The sequence below is a fragment of the Leuciscus leuciscus genome, assembly GCF_965113295.1.
Source record: "Leuciscus leuciscus genome assembly, chromosome: 2".
In the NCBI taxonomy this organism is placed as follows: Eukaryota; Metazoa; Chordata; class Actinopteri; order Cypriniformes; family Leuciscidae; genus Leuciscus; species Leuciscus leuciscus.
This window is the reverse complement of record NC_138726.1, coordinates 57,741,644-57,759,962: the sequence shown is the minus strand read 5'-3', so window position 1 is coordinate 57,759,962 and position 18,319 is coordinate 57,741,644. Positions and strand designations below refer to the sequence as shown.

The 18,319-nt window shown below is 38.7% G+C and overlaps 2 protein-coding genes and 1 long non-coding RNA gene across 4 annotated transcripts in view; all 3 read right to left on the bottom strand.

Moving 5' to 3' along the window:
- The window catches only part of LOC309493343, a 224,280-nt gene that overhangs the window by 171,113 nt on the left and 34,848 nt on the right, over positions 1 to 18,319 (bottom strand). The window lies entirely within an intron of this gene.
- LOC309493218 (uncharacterized protein) lies at positions 7 to 7,985 on the bottom strand. Of its 2 annotated transcripts, none has more exons than XM_082162367.1 (4): positions 7,306 to 7,985; positions 2,692 to 2,780; positions 2,482 to 2,516; positions 7 to 2,369 (listed from the first exon to the last, which is right to left on the bottom strand). In XM_082162367.1, exons 3-4 carry the CDS (start codon positions 2,486 to 2,488, stop codon positions 631 to 633), a joined length of 1,746 nt encoding a protein of 581 aa, XP_082018493.1. In that variant the 5' UTR covers positions 2,489 to 2,516; positions 2,692 to 2,780; positions 7,306 to 7,985; the 3' UTR covers positions 7 to 630. The 2 variants fall into 2 exon arrangements, with proteins under 2 accessions (XP_082018493.1, XP_082018494.1); XM_082162368.1 differs by lacking the exon at positions 7,306 to 7,985 and adding an exon at positions 4,231 to 4,437.
- LOC309493226 (uncharacterized protein) lies at positions 13,328 to 15,717 on the bottom strand. Its single transcript, XM_082162376.1, has 3 exons — positions 15,634 to 15,717; positions 15,427 to 15,461; positions 13,328 to 15,313 (listed from the first exon to the last, which is right to left on the bottom strand). Exons 2-3 carry the CDS (start codon positions 15,431 to 15,433, stop codon positions 13,731 to 13,733), a joined length of 1,590 nt encoding a protein of 529 aa, XP_082018502.1. The 5' UTR covers positions 15,434 to 15,461; positions 15,634 to 15,717; the 3' UTR covers positions 13,328 to 13,730.

The following is an 18,319-nucleotide window of genomic DNA, read 5'->3' as shown; positions in this document are numbered from 1 at the left end:
GAGCAGAAATATTTAACACACACAGTATAGCCTCATATAAATATACTCTATATACTTAATACTTGATATGCAAGATTTGCAGTTGGCATTAAAATACTAGACTTCCATGTCCACCACGACACTGGCAGCTGAACTTGAACTTTAGTCAAGCGTGTCAGAGGTTTTGGGTTCTAATCCGCATTCGTACAGTTTTTTTTTTTTTTTTTTTTTTTTTTTACCGATTATGCTCATCAGTGATTGTATATCAAGCAGGGAGACGCATTTCGTGATTTCACCGGAACGAATAGAAAGTCTCCGCAATGTATTGAAGTGAACTCGCGTCCGAGTGAAGACAGTGCGGTGTGCGCGAGCCAAAAAAGAAAACACTGTATCAGCACCACTGATCGCAGCGGCAACGAGCACTTTGATCACTTGATTTAAAAAATAAATTTCAGTGCTAGATCGTCTCTTATTTAACAATCGAACGAAATTAATGCTCTGCTGGTTAACTGGAGATGTTTTATTATTGGAATATTCGTGCCGCGAGATGTTTTATAGGGGGCAGTAAAAAAAGTCAGGCACCGAAATCAGGCACCGAAAGTTTCGTTCTTATTCGGTCTCGTTACTACCGTTTACGTCGGAACCGGTTCCCTATTGGAACCGGGTTTCGGTACCCATCCCTAAATCTGAGTGATATTTATTATAGGTTATCATAGGTTTTGATAGGTAACAGTCATTATCCTTTGAAAAAATTAAATTATCTCTTTTCCCCCCCTCAAGTTTATCATTAAAAGCAAGATCAACTAATTCTCTTATCTTCACAACCACAACTGTTGCATTCTCGTAGTTCAGCTTTGCAGCTTTGGTCATTGCGTCATACACTGAATCCGCTTCTTCTGCAGCTTTCCATCCAGTGACTCCTCCACCAACGGCTCCTGCTAGAGCTGCAACTCCGACAACACCTGCAGCGACAGCTTTAACTGCACCAAGCCCTGCACCAGCCGCTGCTCCTGTTTCCGCTGCTGCTGCTCCTCCTGCTGCTGCTCCTCCTGCTGCTCCTCCTCCTGCTGCTCCTCCTCCTGCTCCTCCTGCTGCTGTTCCTGCTCCTCCTGCTGCTGCTGCTCCTCCTGCTCCTCCTCCTGCTGCTGCTCCTCCTGCTGCTCCTCCTGCCACTGCCTCAACTGCTGCTGCTGCTCCTCCTGCTGCTGCTGCTCCTCCTACCACTGCCTCAACTGCTGCTGCTGCTCCTCCTGCTCCTGCTGCTGCTGCTCCTCCTCCTGCTGCCACTGCTGCAGCTCTTCCTCCTGCTGCTGCTCCTGCTGCCACTGCTGCTGCTCCTGCTGCTCCTCCTCCTGCTGCCACTGCTGCTGCTCTTCCTCCTGCTACTCCTCCTGCTGCCACTGCTGCTGCTCTTCCTCCTGCTGTCACAGCTGCAGCTCTTCCTCCTGCTGCCACTGCTGCTGCTCTTCCTCCTGCTGCCACTGCTGCAGCTCCTGCTGTTGCTCCTCCTGCCACTGCCTCAACTGCTCCTGTAGCTGCTGTTACCCCTTCTGCTGCTTCTTTCAGCAGTTTACATGCTGAGCAAAATGGTTTTAATAAAGTCAGAACTGCAGCCACTGCAACAACTACACCCAGTAAAGCACCAGTCAGTGCCCCTGTTGTTGCTCCTACAACTTGCAAACAAAATTTTTTATGAACATTTTTGTTAGCTTTTTCTTGCTTCTCTTCTGGAGGCAAATTGTCCTCAATTTTCTTAGTCTCCTCTTGAATTTCTTCGTACAGCTTTTGAAGCAGCTCATTGGTGAAGCAGCCGTTCTCTTCCACCATCGTGTCGATGGTCTCCAGCAGATTTTTCACCTGAACTCTGTTGCTCTTGTACCCTGAATCACAGTCGTTCCAGTATTTGTTGTCGATGACGTGACAGCGTCCTCCACATTTATCAACCAGCTCCTGCAGTTTTGGATTGGGCTTCACAAATTCATCAATGGTCTGTCCTTCTAGTTGCTCACCAAAAGTGAATAAGATCACTGTGTGTTTCAGCACATCTTTCCCTTTCATTGTGTTCAGAAATTGTTGTACCACCTCGTTTTCTTGTCTCGTGTATCTTCCAACCTTTAGAACAATGACAAAGGCATGAACAGCAGGAGCGCATTCAATGAGAGATTTGATGATCTCAGATTTTATCTCCTCATCTTTATGATTTGTGTCAAAGAATCCAGGTGTGTCAATAACTGTGATCTTTCTTCCATGGACCAAATCATCTCTACTTTCAGATTTAGCTGTAACAGAATTAGCTGAAGCTTTAGGGGTAAATACTTTTTCTCCAAGAATCGTATTCCCGGCACTGCTTTTGCCATGTCCTGTTTTTCCAATAAGGACAATCTTTCTCGCTGTCAATGATAATTGTTTTTGTGTTTTTTTTAAACAAAATTATAATGTGAGGTATCATCAATGATTGTACATTTTAGATTTAAAACACTGTGTGCAACAATAATTACTTACATTGCATGATCCTTGTCTGTTGATGACGTCAGTCTCTGTAAGGTAAATAATATTCAGGTTATTCTTGGCTCTGATTTTAACTAAAGTGTAACATATTCCAGCATAAACTAAATAATATCCCTGATGAATCCACTGATGTCTGAGCACTAAAACACTTTACACAGTGACCGTTTTACTCTCTGTAAATGGTGTGCAGTGCAAAGTACTCACTTTTATTTCCTTTTCAAGACTTAAATCGAAGAGGTTGTTGGACGGTCACACCTTCTTCAAATCTAGCTTTCACTTCCTTCTCACACGACCTATATGGAAGAGTGGCATGCTTAAACTCCCTTATAACAGGAATAATAGCAGAATAAATCATCAGTTTTTAGATTATGTTTTCAAAATGTGGATAAAAAAGATAAGAATCGTGATTGTAAACTTTAACTGCAGACAAAACAAAAAGCGATATCTAAAAAAATATATATATATTATTTACGTTTGACATGTCTATTTGAAAAGTAAGGAAAGATGGCTTTCAGACTTGTTCACAATCAAGTCAACTGTATCTTTGCAAAGTTTTGTGTTGATACTGTAGCTCAAAGCAATCAAAGGTTATGCCCTCTGTAACCATATGACAGCATTTTCAAATCAAAGAGTCCCAAAACTTCCCAAACAAGTGATTTAAGTGTTCTACTGAAAACAAGAACTACTTGCATGTAGTGACATTGAAAAATATGCAGTGAAACGTCCAATAAATCCCTGTATAGAGGTCTGTTTTTTTGCTTTCAGAAAGTCATGCGATCAGTGAAAGCTTTACTCTCCATTCAATTGTTTGTAAGTTTCACTTTGCGCATACTTTACTGCTTGGTTGGATTTGGGGAGTGTAATGTACTTTTACCATTTAAAGAAAGATATAAGTGATTCCTGGGATTCGGCAATATCTCAACTCGGTCAGTTTTTTACTTTCACTTTCTGAAGTGAGTAACTGACTGAGGTTTGAGAATTCTTTACTGCGACATATCTCATTGTTGATTGTGTGATATCAACTGTCTCGATCCACTGCCTTAAATTACGTAACATATGGGTGGGTCTAAATAGGTGTGATGGGGGATTTTATAAAATAACTTTACAAGAATCACAAGAACGCAACACAAGTAAATACCTACAATCACAAGAACTTAAAATTATAGACACTGTGCACATTTTGTTACATATTTTCAAAGTACAACTTTATTTGAAGTGACAAAATATTGTACGACAGAAATAATACATTATTTTATAAAAATATTTTATTTTATTATATTTAAAATATTATATTATTTATAAAATAGTTTTATATGTTTATTCACTAGCCTATAATTGACACACCAAAGTAAAAAAAAAAAAAAAAGGTTTTAACATTCCATTTTGTTGAACCATTACATAAAAAAGTTATTACATACTAAAAATTATTACAGAATCCTAGGAATGACCCATAATAGTTTGGTGTTGGTGTTTAGTGAGTGTTAGTGTTGATTTTTAACAAAATAATAGTATTTACATACGTAAGAAATTACATTCAGTTTGGGGGATATGTTCAGCTGAAAAAACATGCAGGTTTATTACAGTTTTTCTCAATTGCTAAAACACTAAAACCCATTGGCTGAACAAAGTTCTCAGTTGCCTGAACTCATTTAGCTAATTGTGCAGTCTGTTGTCAATACCTTAAAGTTTAACAAACCAAGAAACAGATTAGATGCAAAACATATCAAATATCAGCAATACTACCATTTGATGGCTCGTCGAGCCACGAGATAACCTCCTCTGGGCTCAGCAGGAAGTGAACTGAGCAAGCCGAGCGGAGCCCGCGCCAGAACAAGTATGTACTCTTAAAGCAACAGTGCACTTCAACAAATGTGCAACAAATCTTGGAAATCATATACATCTCAACTCAGAAAACAAAATATTCCATACAATTATATAAAAGAAACAAGATTACATTTAAATTCAGATTTTGAGTGAAAATAACAACTAAAATATCTTATTTTCATACACATACTCTGTGTATTTTACATGTGGATCATGGATGTATGAATGATTTACACAGAAACTTGTTTCTGCTTCTTTTTTTTTTACATGTAAGGTAATGCAATAACGTTATGGGTTTATAGAATATAGATCATTGAGCTTATATTGACAGACAAGACAGGATATGTGTCCTATAGCAATGGAACGTGTGAAAGGTTTAGGAAACTTTAACTGAGATATTGTGGTTACTGGTCCTCACTTGATCTATCATGATCTCAAGAAAAACTTGAACACCAACAGATGTATTTTTGTAAATCATTATTCTATCTCTGCAGAATGAGATATACATTTTCACGTTGTTTGTATTCTGACTCATCTGGCTGTAAAAGTAATGTTTTTGTGGCTGATTCAACTCTTAAGGCTATAGGTTTGTGTCTGAAAGCTTAATGTGGTTTAAAGCTGTTCCTCTGCGGGTCAGAGATGCCATACAAGTTTTTGATTATCCCATTTGATATCCCATTGTCTGATTCCTGCAAAACACGACACAACCACAGTCTGCAAAGAACAGCAGCTGAGCCTGGAAGTTTAGCAAGATTAGTACATTATACAGATTATTTATTCTTTCTCTCACTCCTTTTTTCTCCCTTCTTCATTCTCAGTTTTTTTGCCTCTGCTGTTTTAAAGGACAAGTTCGGTATTTTACACTTAAAGCCCTGTTTTCAGATCGTTTCTGATGAAATAGAACGGTTAAGATTGAAATTTGTGGTTTCTGTGGTAGCACCCCCCCACCTCCACAATGGCTGCATAGGTGCACTGGAACAATCCTTCCTAAAACGCACTAAACTTTCGTTTACAAAGACGTGAAACTCACCGAGTGGTCAGGGGTGTTCACTGATATGCTCACACAAAAATCGCTGCAAAAGATGCTTTCCAACAGGTGTTTTACCATTCGTTGTAAAACTGTGGACCTATTTTTCCAAATGCCTCACACATTCTTCCGTTGAGAGCTTGAGTAATAGACACCCCAGCCCACAAACAACCCCATTTCCGTTTCTGGCGGCGGAGTAATACTGTACCTTACAGCACATACAATACAAGTCAATGGAGTTGGACAAAAACTACTATAAAAAAACCTGTTGGATTTTTGTGTGAGTATATCAGTGAACACCCCTGACCACTCGGTGAGTTTCACGTCTTTGTAAACGAAAGTTTAGTGCGTTTTAGGAAGGATTGCTCCAGTGCACCTATGCAGCCATTGTGGAGGTGGGGGGGTGCTACCACAGAAACCGAAAATTCTCGGGCCAGCAGCATGTGTACAAATTTCAATCTTAACCATTCTATTTGATCAGAAACGATCTGAAAACAGGGTTTAAGTGTAAAATACCGAACTTGTCCTTTAATGTTTAGATTTTCTGTTTCAGACTTGTTTTGTATTTCCAATGTTGTCTCGCTGTCTTGACCAAGAATACCCCCCCCCCCACACACACACACACACACACACACAAAAAAAAGCCCTTACTTTTACTTACAAATGTTTCCCTGGCTTTTATTGCTTTTTGGGCTCTTTTGCCATTTTTTCAGCTTTAAAAGCAACACCAGTAAATTGGTGTACATTCTCAATCACGTTTTGCTAACTTAAAGTTACTATCTATTGCTCTTTTCATTGCGTCAATCATTGAATCAGCGTCTTCAGCTGCTTTCCATCCAATGACAAATCCTCCAAACGCTCCTACAAACGGCGCTCCGAGAACTACACCCACCGCTACATTCCCAGCTGCCGCTGCCGCTGCCGCTCCTGCTGCCGCTGCTCCTGTAACTCCTTCCTTTCCTTCACTTAGTGCAATATCTATGATTGTTTGCATTAGTGGGGGAATGTTTTGGCGTGCAAGAATCACAATTGAGGTCCCCAGTACTAACATGGACAGACAGCCACCAGTCACCATCCCAGTCAGCGCTCCTACAATCAAATGTGCTATTGGAAGAAGACGATTATTAGAATTTATGTCAGTCATTATATATTTCTAAAAACGGCATTATAATCAATTATTAAATAATCTGAATCATTCAAAATGCAAAAGGTTTTTGTTCTTGTAATCGCTGTAATGCTGACTATTGAAAATATTTATTTTTTGTTATGTGAGATACGACATTACTCATTTAGACATACATTACTGTGCAAAAGTCTGCTCCTATCGAATAAATCAGAGCATTTAACTAGACACATTAGTATTCACCTCCCAAATAAAAATAGTTTCAAGCCAGTTATTTATATATGTTGCTGTAGTGTCAGTCGAAAATATCAGTTTACATATCCAAACATTCCTTTTGCCATTAATTGTAATAATCCAGTGAGATTGTTGTATGCACAAGGAGTCTGACAACAGCCGGTGCTCCACACGGATATCTCTCACCATCATTAAGACTGTCTGTGATTACATGAAGAAACAGAAAAAAGAAAAAGAAAAAAAAAGACAGAGTAAATCCAGAAGAACTGCAGCAACGTCTGCAAGACGCTTGAAGAAACCTTCCTGCAAAGCTTATACTTATATGAAGTATGGCAAAGTGACGCAGCGTCTCGTTCCCTACTCAAGGAACTATGGTTACAGTCGTAACCTGAGACGTTCCCTTTCAAGGGAACTCGTAAAATAAGAGTTTAAACAAAACAAACAACAAAGAAATTCAGAAATTAACAAGGTCGCCTGATTCAAATTAGTTTAGGGGGAAAAATGCATGTAGGGTGCATCCAGTCAGCTAAATAATAATAATAAAAAAAAATACATGCATGGATATGTCCACAAAATAACTAGGAAAAAAAGGACAAAAATAATTACTCACCCAGCTAGTGAAGGAAAGATCCCCGACGTGGCTCTCTGAGGCAGTGATACGTGTTTTCCACACATAACTGAATCTTTGGCTGCTTCTAAAATGGAAGGCTGAATCCTAGTGATGCTGAGTCATTCAGTCCTGCAGTGCGTCTTTTTGGTTATGGTTAGCTCAACATTAACCCCTTCAGTCCCTGTGTCCATTATGCAAACCAGGCATGTGCATTTTCCATAATGAATCAAAAATGTTAATAATTGTGTGGTCAATAAAATAAAAATGCATTTGATTTATAATTGATTTGTCAACGTGAACAAAACAGTAGCCTAACAAACTGCTCAAAAGCAGGGGTGGTTCTGGGGGATAAAGTGCCCCCTTCCTTCCTACATGTGGAATTGTATTGAACCAAACAATTTTCTGAAAGTGAGTGCAATGTGCAGTTTTTCCCGTGGCAGAAGTAATGAATTTATGGAATTAATAAGGAATTTATTGTGCCATAACTTTACAAATCTGCGAAGAAGAAGAAACTATAGTCGACAACCAATATCGTTTGGTCATTTGGTGTCCTTTTGGAGTCTCCAAATATCCACTTTTTTTTTTTTTGGAAAGAACCTTAATTATCCTTGTAAAAAGCTTGCAGAAAAATAAAGTTTTGTGGGAATCACCCTTCAATCTGATGATTTCGTTTGCTGGACATAACAAGTGATTACAAAATGAACGTGTTAAACAAGATACATTCTATTAGTGTGTATTAATGATAAGTGTGCTATTAATCACAGTTAAAAAAATAAATCTATAAACATAATAATATATATATATATATATATATATATATATATATATATATATATATATATATATATATATATATATATAATTTATATATCTAATCAATTACATGAAGTGCAGATTAATTAATCTAATTAATACATTAAATTAGGCTGATAAATTACCCCCAAAAGATAATTTAAAGTCATAATTGTGTTAAATGAGAAAACATCAAATACATAGACATTGCAATAAACAGCTTTAAAACGAAACATCTTATTTGATTCAACATAGAATTTATTACATAAACATTTAGGCTACAACGGCCTTGAATCTTTATTTTATTTATTTTATTTTTTTTCAGAAGCTGCATCTAAATTGGTATTTAGATATATTTACAGACCAAACCAGATTGGTTACCAGCATTCTTCAAAAGATCTTCTTTTAAGAAAAGAATGTAAGTCATACAGGTTTGTAACGAGTCTGACATAACCTTGATTTTTTTTCCCACTAACATCTGGACTGTTCAAAACAGAATGTTCGGAAAACGTTCTTAGAACCAACATTTGTTAAAAGGGATGTTTGTTTGTACACATGATATTTGCGTCCTTATATTAATTCATGTTGCACTGGTGCCATCTGCTGGACAGAGAGTTCACATAACATTGTGTATACCTTTCACTTTCACTAACCTTGAAATGAAAGCAAGAGCACCCGGCATGTACACGCGTGGCATCAACATAAATGCAGTAAATTGCAATGACTGACATAGTTATAACCATAATATGGGACAAAAATATGACATGTCAAAACAGATTTGACATGCATTAAGCGATGTAAATGCAGACTAATAAAATCATAGAAAATATTAGAACTTTCGCATCAAAATGTTTTTGAAATGCTGTTATAATTATTTAAAAGTAGTTAAATGACATGTAAATCTTGTAAACTTGTAAATCTTTCAACATGCTTGCACATCTGCACTATAGAGCACCCTCAGATATTTGATTCTGGAACCGGGCCTGTTCTTATTCAACACTCTCTCTGAAAACAAGGTTTCATTCTGTGAGAACGGCCGAAACAGAAAACGCCCAAACTCACCTTCATTGTTCTCCTCCACCCATCACTCCATCCATCACCACTGAAGATGAAAAGATGAGCAGATTCCACTGTCAATTCATTTCAAAGCAATCGCTATGAGCAAACTTTCCCTTGTTCGACTTGATTTGTTTTCTTTCATTTTAAGTTTTACTGAACTGAGCCAGGATTGAGCCTATATTCGTTTGATAATACGAATGCTAAATTCCATCCCATTAACATTTATCTGTGAAAATGACAATTAAATACACAGTACTTAATTACAGAAATTACAGAAACCACAGAAATGCACATTTCAATTACATAGTTTTATTTTGTTTTGAATGGTTCTGTTTAAAAGTAAAGATTTCAAGCTTTCTGTAGATAATAGATATATTTAAAAAAAATGTAGGTCTGTGAGGCGAGTAGGCTACCTTTTATACGCTGAGTTTCGGGATGATCTTAAAGGGTTAGTTCACCCAAAAATGAAAATTCTGTCAGTAATTACTCACCCTCATGTTGTTCCAACCGCGTAAGACCTTCGTTCATCTTCGGAACACAAATTAAGATATTTTTGATGAAATCTGAGAGGTGATCACTTCTCCGTAGGCTGCTAGGTGGCCCAAACTTGCTGGCCCAGAAAAGTTATTAAAGAGATCGTTAATATAGTCCAAGTGACTACAGTGGCTCAATCTTAAGTATATCAAGCGACGAGAATACTTTTTGTGTGCAAAAACAAACAAAAATAACGACTTTATTCCACTATTCATTTCCTTCTCTCTGGACCTCTAGTTGGTTCGCGTAGTGTTTTTGCGCAGCGCGTCTGTGTTACACGTCACCACGTAGGCTCACTATTGGCCGACGCTTGTCATGTGTGTGATGCGTGATGACTTATAACACAGACGCGCTGCGCAAAAACACTACGAGGCCCAGAGAGAAGGAAATGAATAGTGGAATAAAGTCGTTATTTTTGTTTGTTTTTGCACACAAAAAGTATTCTCGTCGCTTGATATACTTAAAGGTCCCATGACATGAAATTTTCAATTTCTGAGGTTTTTTAACATTAATATGAGTTCCCCTAGCCTGTATATGGTCCCCAAGTTTCTAGAAATTTCAATCGGTATAAATCGAGCTTTTCCTATCTTTCTCTGCCTTTGAGAAAATGGAGGCTCAATCAGGCTGATCTTGAATCCCCTCTTTATGACGTTACAAGGAGAAATGTTACCTCCCCTTTCTCTGCTTTGCCCACCCAGAGGATATTTCTCGCCCATGAGAAAACGAGCTAGGAAACAGGAACGCGCACGCGCGATTTTAGTTTGTCCACGAGAGACATAATGGCTTTTGAGCGAGCAAAGCATAATAATTGCTCAATAATTGGATGTACAAATGAACACTGAAGGGTCAAAACAAAGCTGGGCTTGCTGAACGTCTGAAACTAAAGTCTGGATCAATCTCTTTGGCTCAGCTACACACCTCGGACAAGTAAGTCAACTAACTTAATGATATATAAGTGTGTTGCTTTACTGTTTATGGTTAACGTTACCTAGCTTGTTACACGTAGAATGTGGCTGTCACATGAGCTATGCAGTTTATGTGTGTGAATACACACACTGTAACGCGAGTGTTGTACACTTCTTTGTTATTTGGATAACCGTTTTCCTGTTGGTAATATGGCGCGCGCGATATCCGCATTTCAAGATCGCAGAGCTTGATGTAATTGTAATAAGATAAATGACAGACGTTACAGATCTCTCATGAAAAGGCAACAGTAGGTTCGCGTTAGCTACATGATAATAACTGTAAACCATCCGAATAAAGTACCGTATCCAAACATTATATTTTAAACTTACCATTCGGAAACGTCCTGCTGGAGCTGCTGAGTTGCAGCTTCTCCATCTGGATCAGATTCTGGGTCAAACTGAAATGCTTGAACGACTGCGTGTCTTCGTGCCATTGCAATATATCCAACATAAACAAACATGCATGGTATCGTTGCGCAAGATGGTCAAGGCCACGCCCACCCTCCACCTTGCGCCGCCTTTCTCCTCCTCATTATCATTTAAAGCTACAGACACCGAAACGGCCTGTCTGAAGGAAGCTCATTCTGGGACTGGTTTGTAGTGGCTATAATTCTGCACCGAGGCTGAATTTTTGGAAAGAGATTTCAGATACAGTACTAAGGACCACTAAGGTCTATATTAAAGCCTACAAAAAGTAGCATGTCATGGGACCTTTAAGATTGAGCCACTGTAGTCACTTGGACTATATTAACGATCTCTTTAATAACTTTTCTGGGCCAGCAAGTTTGGGCCACCTAGCAGCCTATGGAGAGTGACCCAGCACTCAGATTTCATCAAAAATGTCTTAATTTGTGTTCCGAAGATGAACGAAGGTCTTACGGGGTTGGAACAACATGAGGGTGAGTAATTACTGACAGAATTTTCATTTTTGGGTGAACTATCCCTTTAAGCTCCAGTTCAGGCGCTGGCTTCATTATATAGGCTATATTTAGCCTACTTTTTATTTAGGCTATTAAATCCAGGAAATTGGTTAATGGAAAATGTATTAAAATTAAGATACAATTAATACAAAACGAAAGTCGATTTAAAGAAAGGCTTTGTGCTTTCTGTTTGAGGTCTCTGTGAATGTTTTAAAGTCTTTTAGTACCGCTTCTGTAATGGAGAAATGTCACGTAGCCTAACATTGTTTTTTTTTCTCATAAATGCGAAAATAAAAGACAAAAGACTTTTTAAAAAAGATAAACCATCAATTTTTGCAAAAAAATGTATGGATTTATAGCGTTTTGGGAAAAAATTGATGGATTTATAACGTTTTGGGGAAACAAATGGATGGATTTATAGCGTTTTGAAATAAAAAAAATAAAAAAACTTTAAATTCATCATCAACAATATTGTTATTTGATTTAATGATCAGTGTTCAACATGTTCAGACTGAGCCAAAAAAAAAAAAAAAAAAAAAAAAACATTTTAACAGGATAAATTGAATATTCACAAAATGTGTGGGTCTAGGTAAAAAAAAAAAATTTTTCCTGAAAACGATTGAAATGGATTTATACTTCCTGATGATGGCTGCGCAGACTCAAACTGAGCTTGACGACGTAGATGGGACGTGAGCAACCCGTCTGTCTTCTAGTAGCTGTGCCAAGAGAAATCTGAATCATTCCCTTCCAAAACTTGCAGAGACAGAGAGTGTGAGTAGGAGCTGTCCATGAGCTAGGAGCAGGAGCAACTTTTGCTAAGTATTCTGATTAATTACTTTGTCATTTTGTCTCCACGTCCCCCCGATTGCCCGCAAGCTTCTCCTCCTGTCCATACGGTAATCTCTCTACTGTGCGACAGAGAGTTGCGTGGTTATGACGCAATCGTTAGCCTATTTTTACAAAAACTGCTTCTACGGGGCCATAACGTAAGATACAAGGTAATGGAGCCTTTTATACATTGTCGTGTTTATTTGACATACCAGTTATTCGCTGTCAAAGTGACGCCAAAATGAATGGGAGTCAATGGAATGCTAACAGCAGGTGATGGTCTGCTAATCAATGGCGGCGCCCAGGGAAGCTTCAATATTTTATGAAACCCTGCCCCCCTGAATCTACCAGTTAACTCCGCTGGTAGCTAAGGGCAGGGCCGTATTAACCATAGGGCTAGGCGGGGCTAAAACCCCGGGGCCCGAGCAAGGAGGGGGCCCATCATTGGCTGTGGAGCATATTGACTAGCCATCGGTAACGCTGATTGCCAAAGCCTTACCATGCCCCACACAAATCAGCCCTGTTACTTGGTGGCGCTTTGCCGTAAATGACATGCATTATCATGGTATCATTATCAATATTATTAATTGACCGTTTGCAATTGACCCTCCTTTAGTTACTCACGAGTCACACCACACCACGGGTGCAGTAACTCGTAGCCCCGGGGCCCAGTGAGGTCTTAATGCGGCCCTGCCCATAGGTGCCCACGGGCAGGTGTGTTTTATTAGAGTTGAAACTGAACATCCATCATTGAATTCTGGTATCAGGAATGATTCCTGCTTTCTTTTTCCTGATTCACTTTGCAAATAGTTCTGTTTAAAGTATTTCTAAGTTCTGTTTATGTTAATTTATGTTTATATAAGCATTTCCATATAACCTATTTGAAATATCAAAGCATACATGTCAAGCACAGACAGCAAAGTATCAATTTAAAAGCATATCATTTTTATTCAGCCATCATGTACTTTGCAATAATCAAACATGCTCAATCACACATACTGTATATAGACACAATACTACCATATTATCAATTGTATTATGGGCATTTGTCTTTGACAAATTGAAGAAGAAAATATAAAAAGCAGGGCAACCAGCAACCAGCCGATATCTGCATGATAAATGTACGGGGAAGTTAACATGTGTGACTGCAAAACAATTGAATAATTAAAAAGCCTAGTGTGCAAGGTCTAAATGAGTCTAAATTAATCTGTTTTTTTTTTTTGTTTTTTTTACATAGTTTCGCAAGCTTTTAATGTGGACAAATGTAAATGATACTGGAAATTGGCATTGCTGAATATATCTGAATAAAAAATATAGATCTATATATTCAATTATCTTTTTTTCCCCCCTCAAGTTTATCATTAAAAGCAAGATCAACTAATTCTCTTATCTTCTTAACCACTACTGTTGCATTCTCACAGTTCAGCTTTGCAGCTTTGGTCACTGCATCATACAGTGAATCCGCTTCTTCTGCAGCTTTCCATCCAGTGACTCCTCCACCAACGGCTCCTGCTAGAGCTGCAACTCCGACAACACCTGCAGCGACAGCTTTAACTGCACCAAGCCCTGCACCAGCTGCTGCTCTGGCACCTCCAGCCGCTGCTCCTCCTGCTGCCACTGCTGCTGCTCCTGCTGCTCCTCCTGCTGCCACTGCCTCAACTGCTGCTGCTCCTGCTCCTGCTGCCACTGCTGCTGCTCCTGCTGCCACTGCCTCAACTGCTGCTGCTCCTCCTCCTGCTGCCACTGCTGCTGCTCCTGCTGCCACTGCTGCTGCTCCTCCTGCTGCTGCTGCTCCTCCTGCTGCTCCTGCTGCTGCCACTGCCTCAACTGCTGCTCCTGCTGCTCCTCCTGCTGCTGCTGCTCCTCCTGCTGCTGCTCCTCCTCCTGCTGCTCCTGCTGCTGCCACTGCCTCAACTGCTGCTCCTGCTGCTCCTCCTGCTGCTGCTGCTCCTCCTGCTGCTGCTCCTCCTCCTGCTGCTCCTGCTGCTGCCACTGCCTCAACTGCTGCTCCTGCTGCTCCTCCTGCTGCTGTTGCTCCTCCTGCTGCTGCTGCTCCTCCTCCTGCTGATGCTGCTGCTGCTTTCAGCAGTTTACATGCTGAGCTAAATGGTTTTAATAAAGTCAGAACTGCAGCCACTGCAACAACTACACCCAGGACAGCACCAGTCAGCGCCCCTATTATTGCTCCTGGAACTTGCAAACAAAAATTGTTACGAACAATTTCCTTTGCTTTTTCTCGCTTCTCTTCTGGAGGCAAATTGTCCTCATTTTTCTTAATCTCCTCTTGAATTTTTTCTTCCAGCTTTTTAAGCAGATCATTGGAGAAGCAGCCGTTCTCTTCCACCATCGTGTCGATGGTCTCCAGCAGATTTTTCACCTGATCTCTGTTGCTCTTGTACCCTGAATCACAGTCGTTCCAGTATTTGTTGTCGATGACGTGACAGCGTCCTCCACATTTATCAACCAGCTTCTGTAGTTTGGAATTGACCTTCACAAATTCGTCAATGGTCTGGTTTTCTAGTTGATCACCATGAGTGAATAAGATCACTGTGTGTTTCAGCACATCTTCCCCTTTCGTTGTGTTCAGAAATTGTTGTACCACCTCGTTCTCTTGTGGTGTGTATCTTCCAACCTTTAGAACAATGACAAAGGCATGAACAGCAGGAGTGCATTCAATGAGAGATTTGATGATCTCAGACTTTATCTCCTCATCTTTACGATCTGTGTCAAAGAATCCAGGTGTGTCAATAACTGTGATCTTTCTTCCATGAACCAAACCATCTCTACTATCAGTTTTAGCAGTAACAGAATTAGGTGAAGCTTCAGTGGTGAATACTTTTTCTCCAAGAATCGTATTCCCGGCACTGCTTTTGCCATCTCCTGTTTTTCCAATAAGGACAATCTTTCTCGCTGTCAAAAATAATATTATTAAAAAAAAAAATTAAATACAAAATTATAATGTGAGGTATCATCAATGATTGTACATTTTACACTGAAAACACTGTGCAACAATAATTACTTACATTGCATGATCCTTGTCTGTTGATGACGTCAGTCTCTGTAACGTAAATAATATTCAGGTTATTCTTGACTCTGATTTAAACCAAAGTGTAACATATGCCAGCATAAACGTTATATTCCTGACGAATTCACTGACGTCTGAGCACTAGAACACTTTACTCAGTGACCGTTTTACTCTCTGTAAATGGTGTGCAGTGCAAAGTACTCACTTTTATTTCCTTTTCAAGACTTAAATCGAAGAGGTTGTTGGACGGTCACACCAAGATCTAGCTTTCACTTCCTTCTCACACGACCTATATGGAAGAGTGACATGCTTAAACTCCCTTATAACAGGAATAATAGCAGAATAAATAATCAGTTTTTAGATTATGTCTTCAAAATGTGGATAAATAAGATTAGCTGCAGACAAAACAAAAAGCGATATAAAAAAAAAAATGTTTTTTCTATTATTTATGTTTGACATGATGTCTATTTTAAAAGTAAGGAAAGATGGGTCTCGGACTTGTTCACAATCAAGTCAACTGTATCTGTGCAAAGTTTTGTGTTGAAAGCTCAAAGCAATCAATGGTGATGCCCTCTGTAACCATATGATAGCATTTTCATCAAAATAGTAGAAGACTATCAAAGAGTCCCAAACCTTCCCAAACAAGTGAATAGAGTGTTCTACTGAAAACAAGAACTAGGCTACTTACATGTAGTGACACTGAGAAATATGCAGTGAAACGTCCAATAAATCCCTGTATAGAGGTCTGTTTTTTTGCTTTCAGAAAGTCACACGATCAGTGAAACAGCTGTACTCTCCATTCAATTGTTTGTAAGTGTCACTTTGCATGTACTTTACTGCTTGGTTGCATTTGGGGGGTGTAGTGTACTTTGACCATTTAAAGAAAGTTATGGTGAAATATATGGCTCCTCCTGCTGCTGCTCCTCTTGCTGCTTTCATGCAGTTTACATGCTGAGCAAAATGGTTTTAATAAAGCCACAACTGCAGCCACTGCAACAACTACACCCAGTAAAGCACAGATAAGCGCCCCTGTTGTTGCTCCTGCAACTTGCAACCAAACATTTTTATGAACAATTTCCTTTGCTTTTTCTCGCTTCTCTTCTGAAGGCAAATTGTCCTCAATTTTCTTAGTCTCCTCTTGAATTTCTTCGTACAGATTTTGAAGCAGATCATTGGAGAAGCAGCTGTTCTTTTTCACCATCATGTCGATGGTCTCCAGCAGATTTTTCAGCTGAACTCTGTGCTCTTGTACCCTGAATCACAGTCGTTCCAGTATTTATCTCCTCATCTTTATGATTTGTGTCAAAGAATCCAGGTGTGTCAATAACTGTGATCTTTCTTCCATGGACCAAACCATCTCTTCTTTGATTAGCATCAGCTGAAGCTTTAGTGGTGAATACATTTTTTGTGAGAATCGTATTCCCGGCACTGGTTTTGCCATCTCCTGTTTTTCCAATAGGGACAATCTTTCTCTCTGTCAATATTAATATTATTAATATTAATATAATTTTTTTTATATACAAAATTATAATGTGAGGTATCATCACCGATTGTACATTTTACACTGAAAACACTGTGTGCGACAATAATTACTTACATTGCATGATCCTTGTCTGTTGTAGGTATGCTGTTTGATCGATTGCTCCTGTCTGCTTCGCTGCCTGCTGTGAGTGTGTTTGCTTCGGTGCTGTAAGCTCCGTCTTAGCCTCGTATTTCTTTGTTTTGAACCATCATTTACTACAATTTCTAGTTACTAGGGGAGCGCGGGGCACAACATAACGCGGGGCTAGTTGTAACACGCTTGTTCTAAATACTTCCGCACATGCTTGGATGACGAAACTTTGTGTATTTACTAGTTGCCATATCAACACTATATAGAAAAAAAAAATTCCGCCAAAATTTTAAATTTTTTTGGAAGATATCCATAGACATTTATTAAACCATAGCAAAAGTAAATTTCTTACTTAAGTTAATTTTTCATCTCTATTTTTTGTGTTTATTTAAAATAAGACAAATCTGATATTATTTTAATCTCCAAAATGTTATTTAACAGTTGAGATAGTTATTTAATGCTTCACTAACTAGCAGAAGACACTAGCAGGGTTTAAATCCCAGTTGTGCAGGCGGGGGCATGTTGTAACACTGCGTTACAATGTACCCCTATTAGAAATATGCTATTATATTCTATACTTTTATTAATTTTATTGGGAAAACGTGAGCAAAAGGTGAATAAAGACTGAGAGTCAATGTTCAGAAATGACTAATTATTTATTTGTTTTGAACTATGTTGTATAGCTGTGTTTTCATGTGTTCGTAGTCAAAACTCAAAAATGTGTTTATATTTAATTATTAAAAATTGCTATTATTTTATATGAAAAAGTTTTTTAATTGTATTTTATTTAGAACATATTTTAGTTTGTTTTGTATATATTTTTTATTAGATCAGATAACATTTTAAGCTGTCATATGTTATGTAACAATGTGCCCCACACATGTTACAATGTACCCCACCTATGGGGCATGTTGTCACATTTCACTTCCATTCTTTCGGGGTATGTCAAGAAAAAAGTATATACTGTATTAATAAAACAAAACCACATAATTGTACTAGACATGTGGGAAATTAATGTGGGAAAAAATAAATACTCTGAACCATAAGTAGCTTTACACAAACTGAGAAAGTCAAAAAGCGTTAGGTTATGCCCCGCTCTCCCCTACTACTATATACAGCTTACCCAACATCTCAGATTAACCTGACATCGCTAGCTTCCGTTACTACTAGCACAACACGCTAGTAATTCGCTAGCCTGTTAACGCGCCACCCGTGCGCTCAGCTATTTTTTATTTATTTTTCTCTCGCGCACTCGCGCCTTTGAGTTCATAAAAGCTCA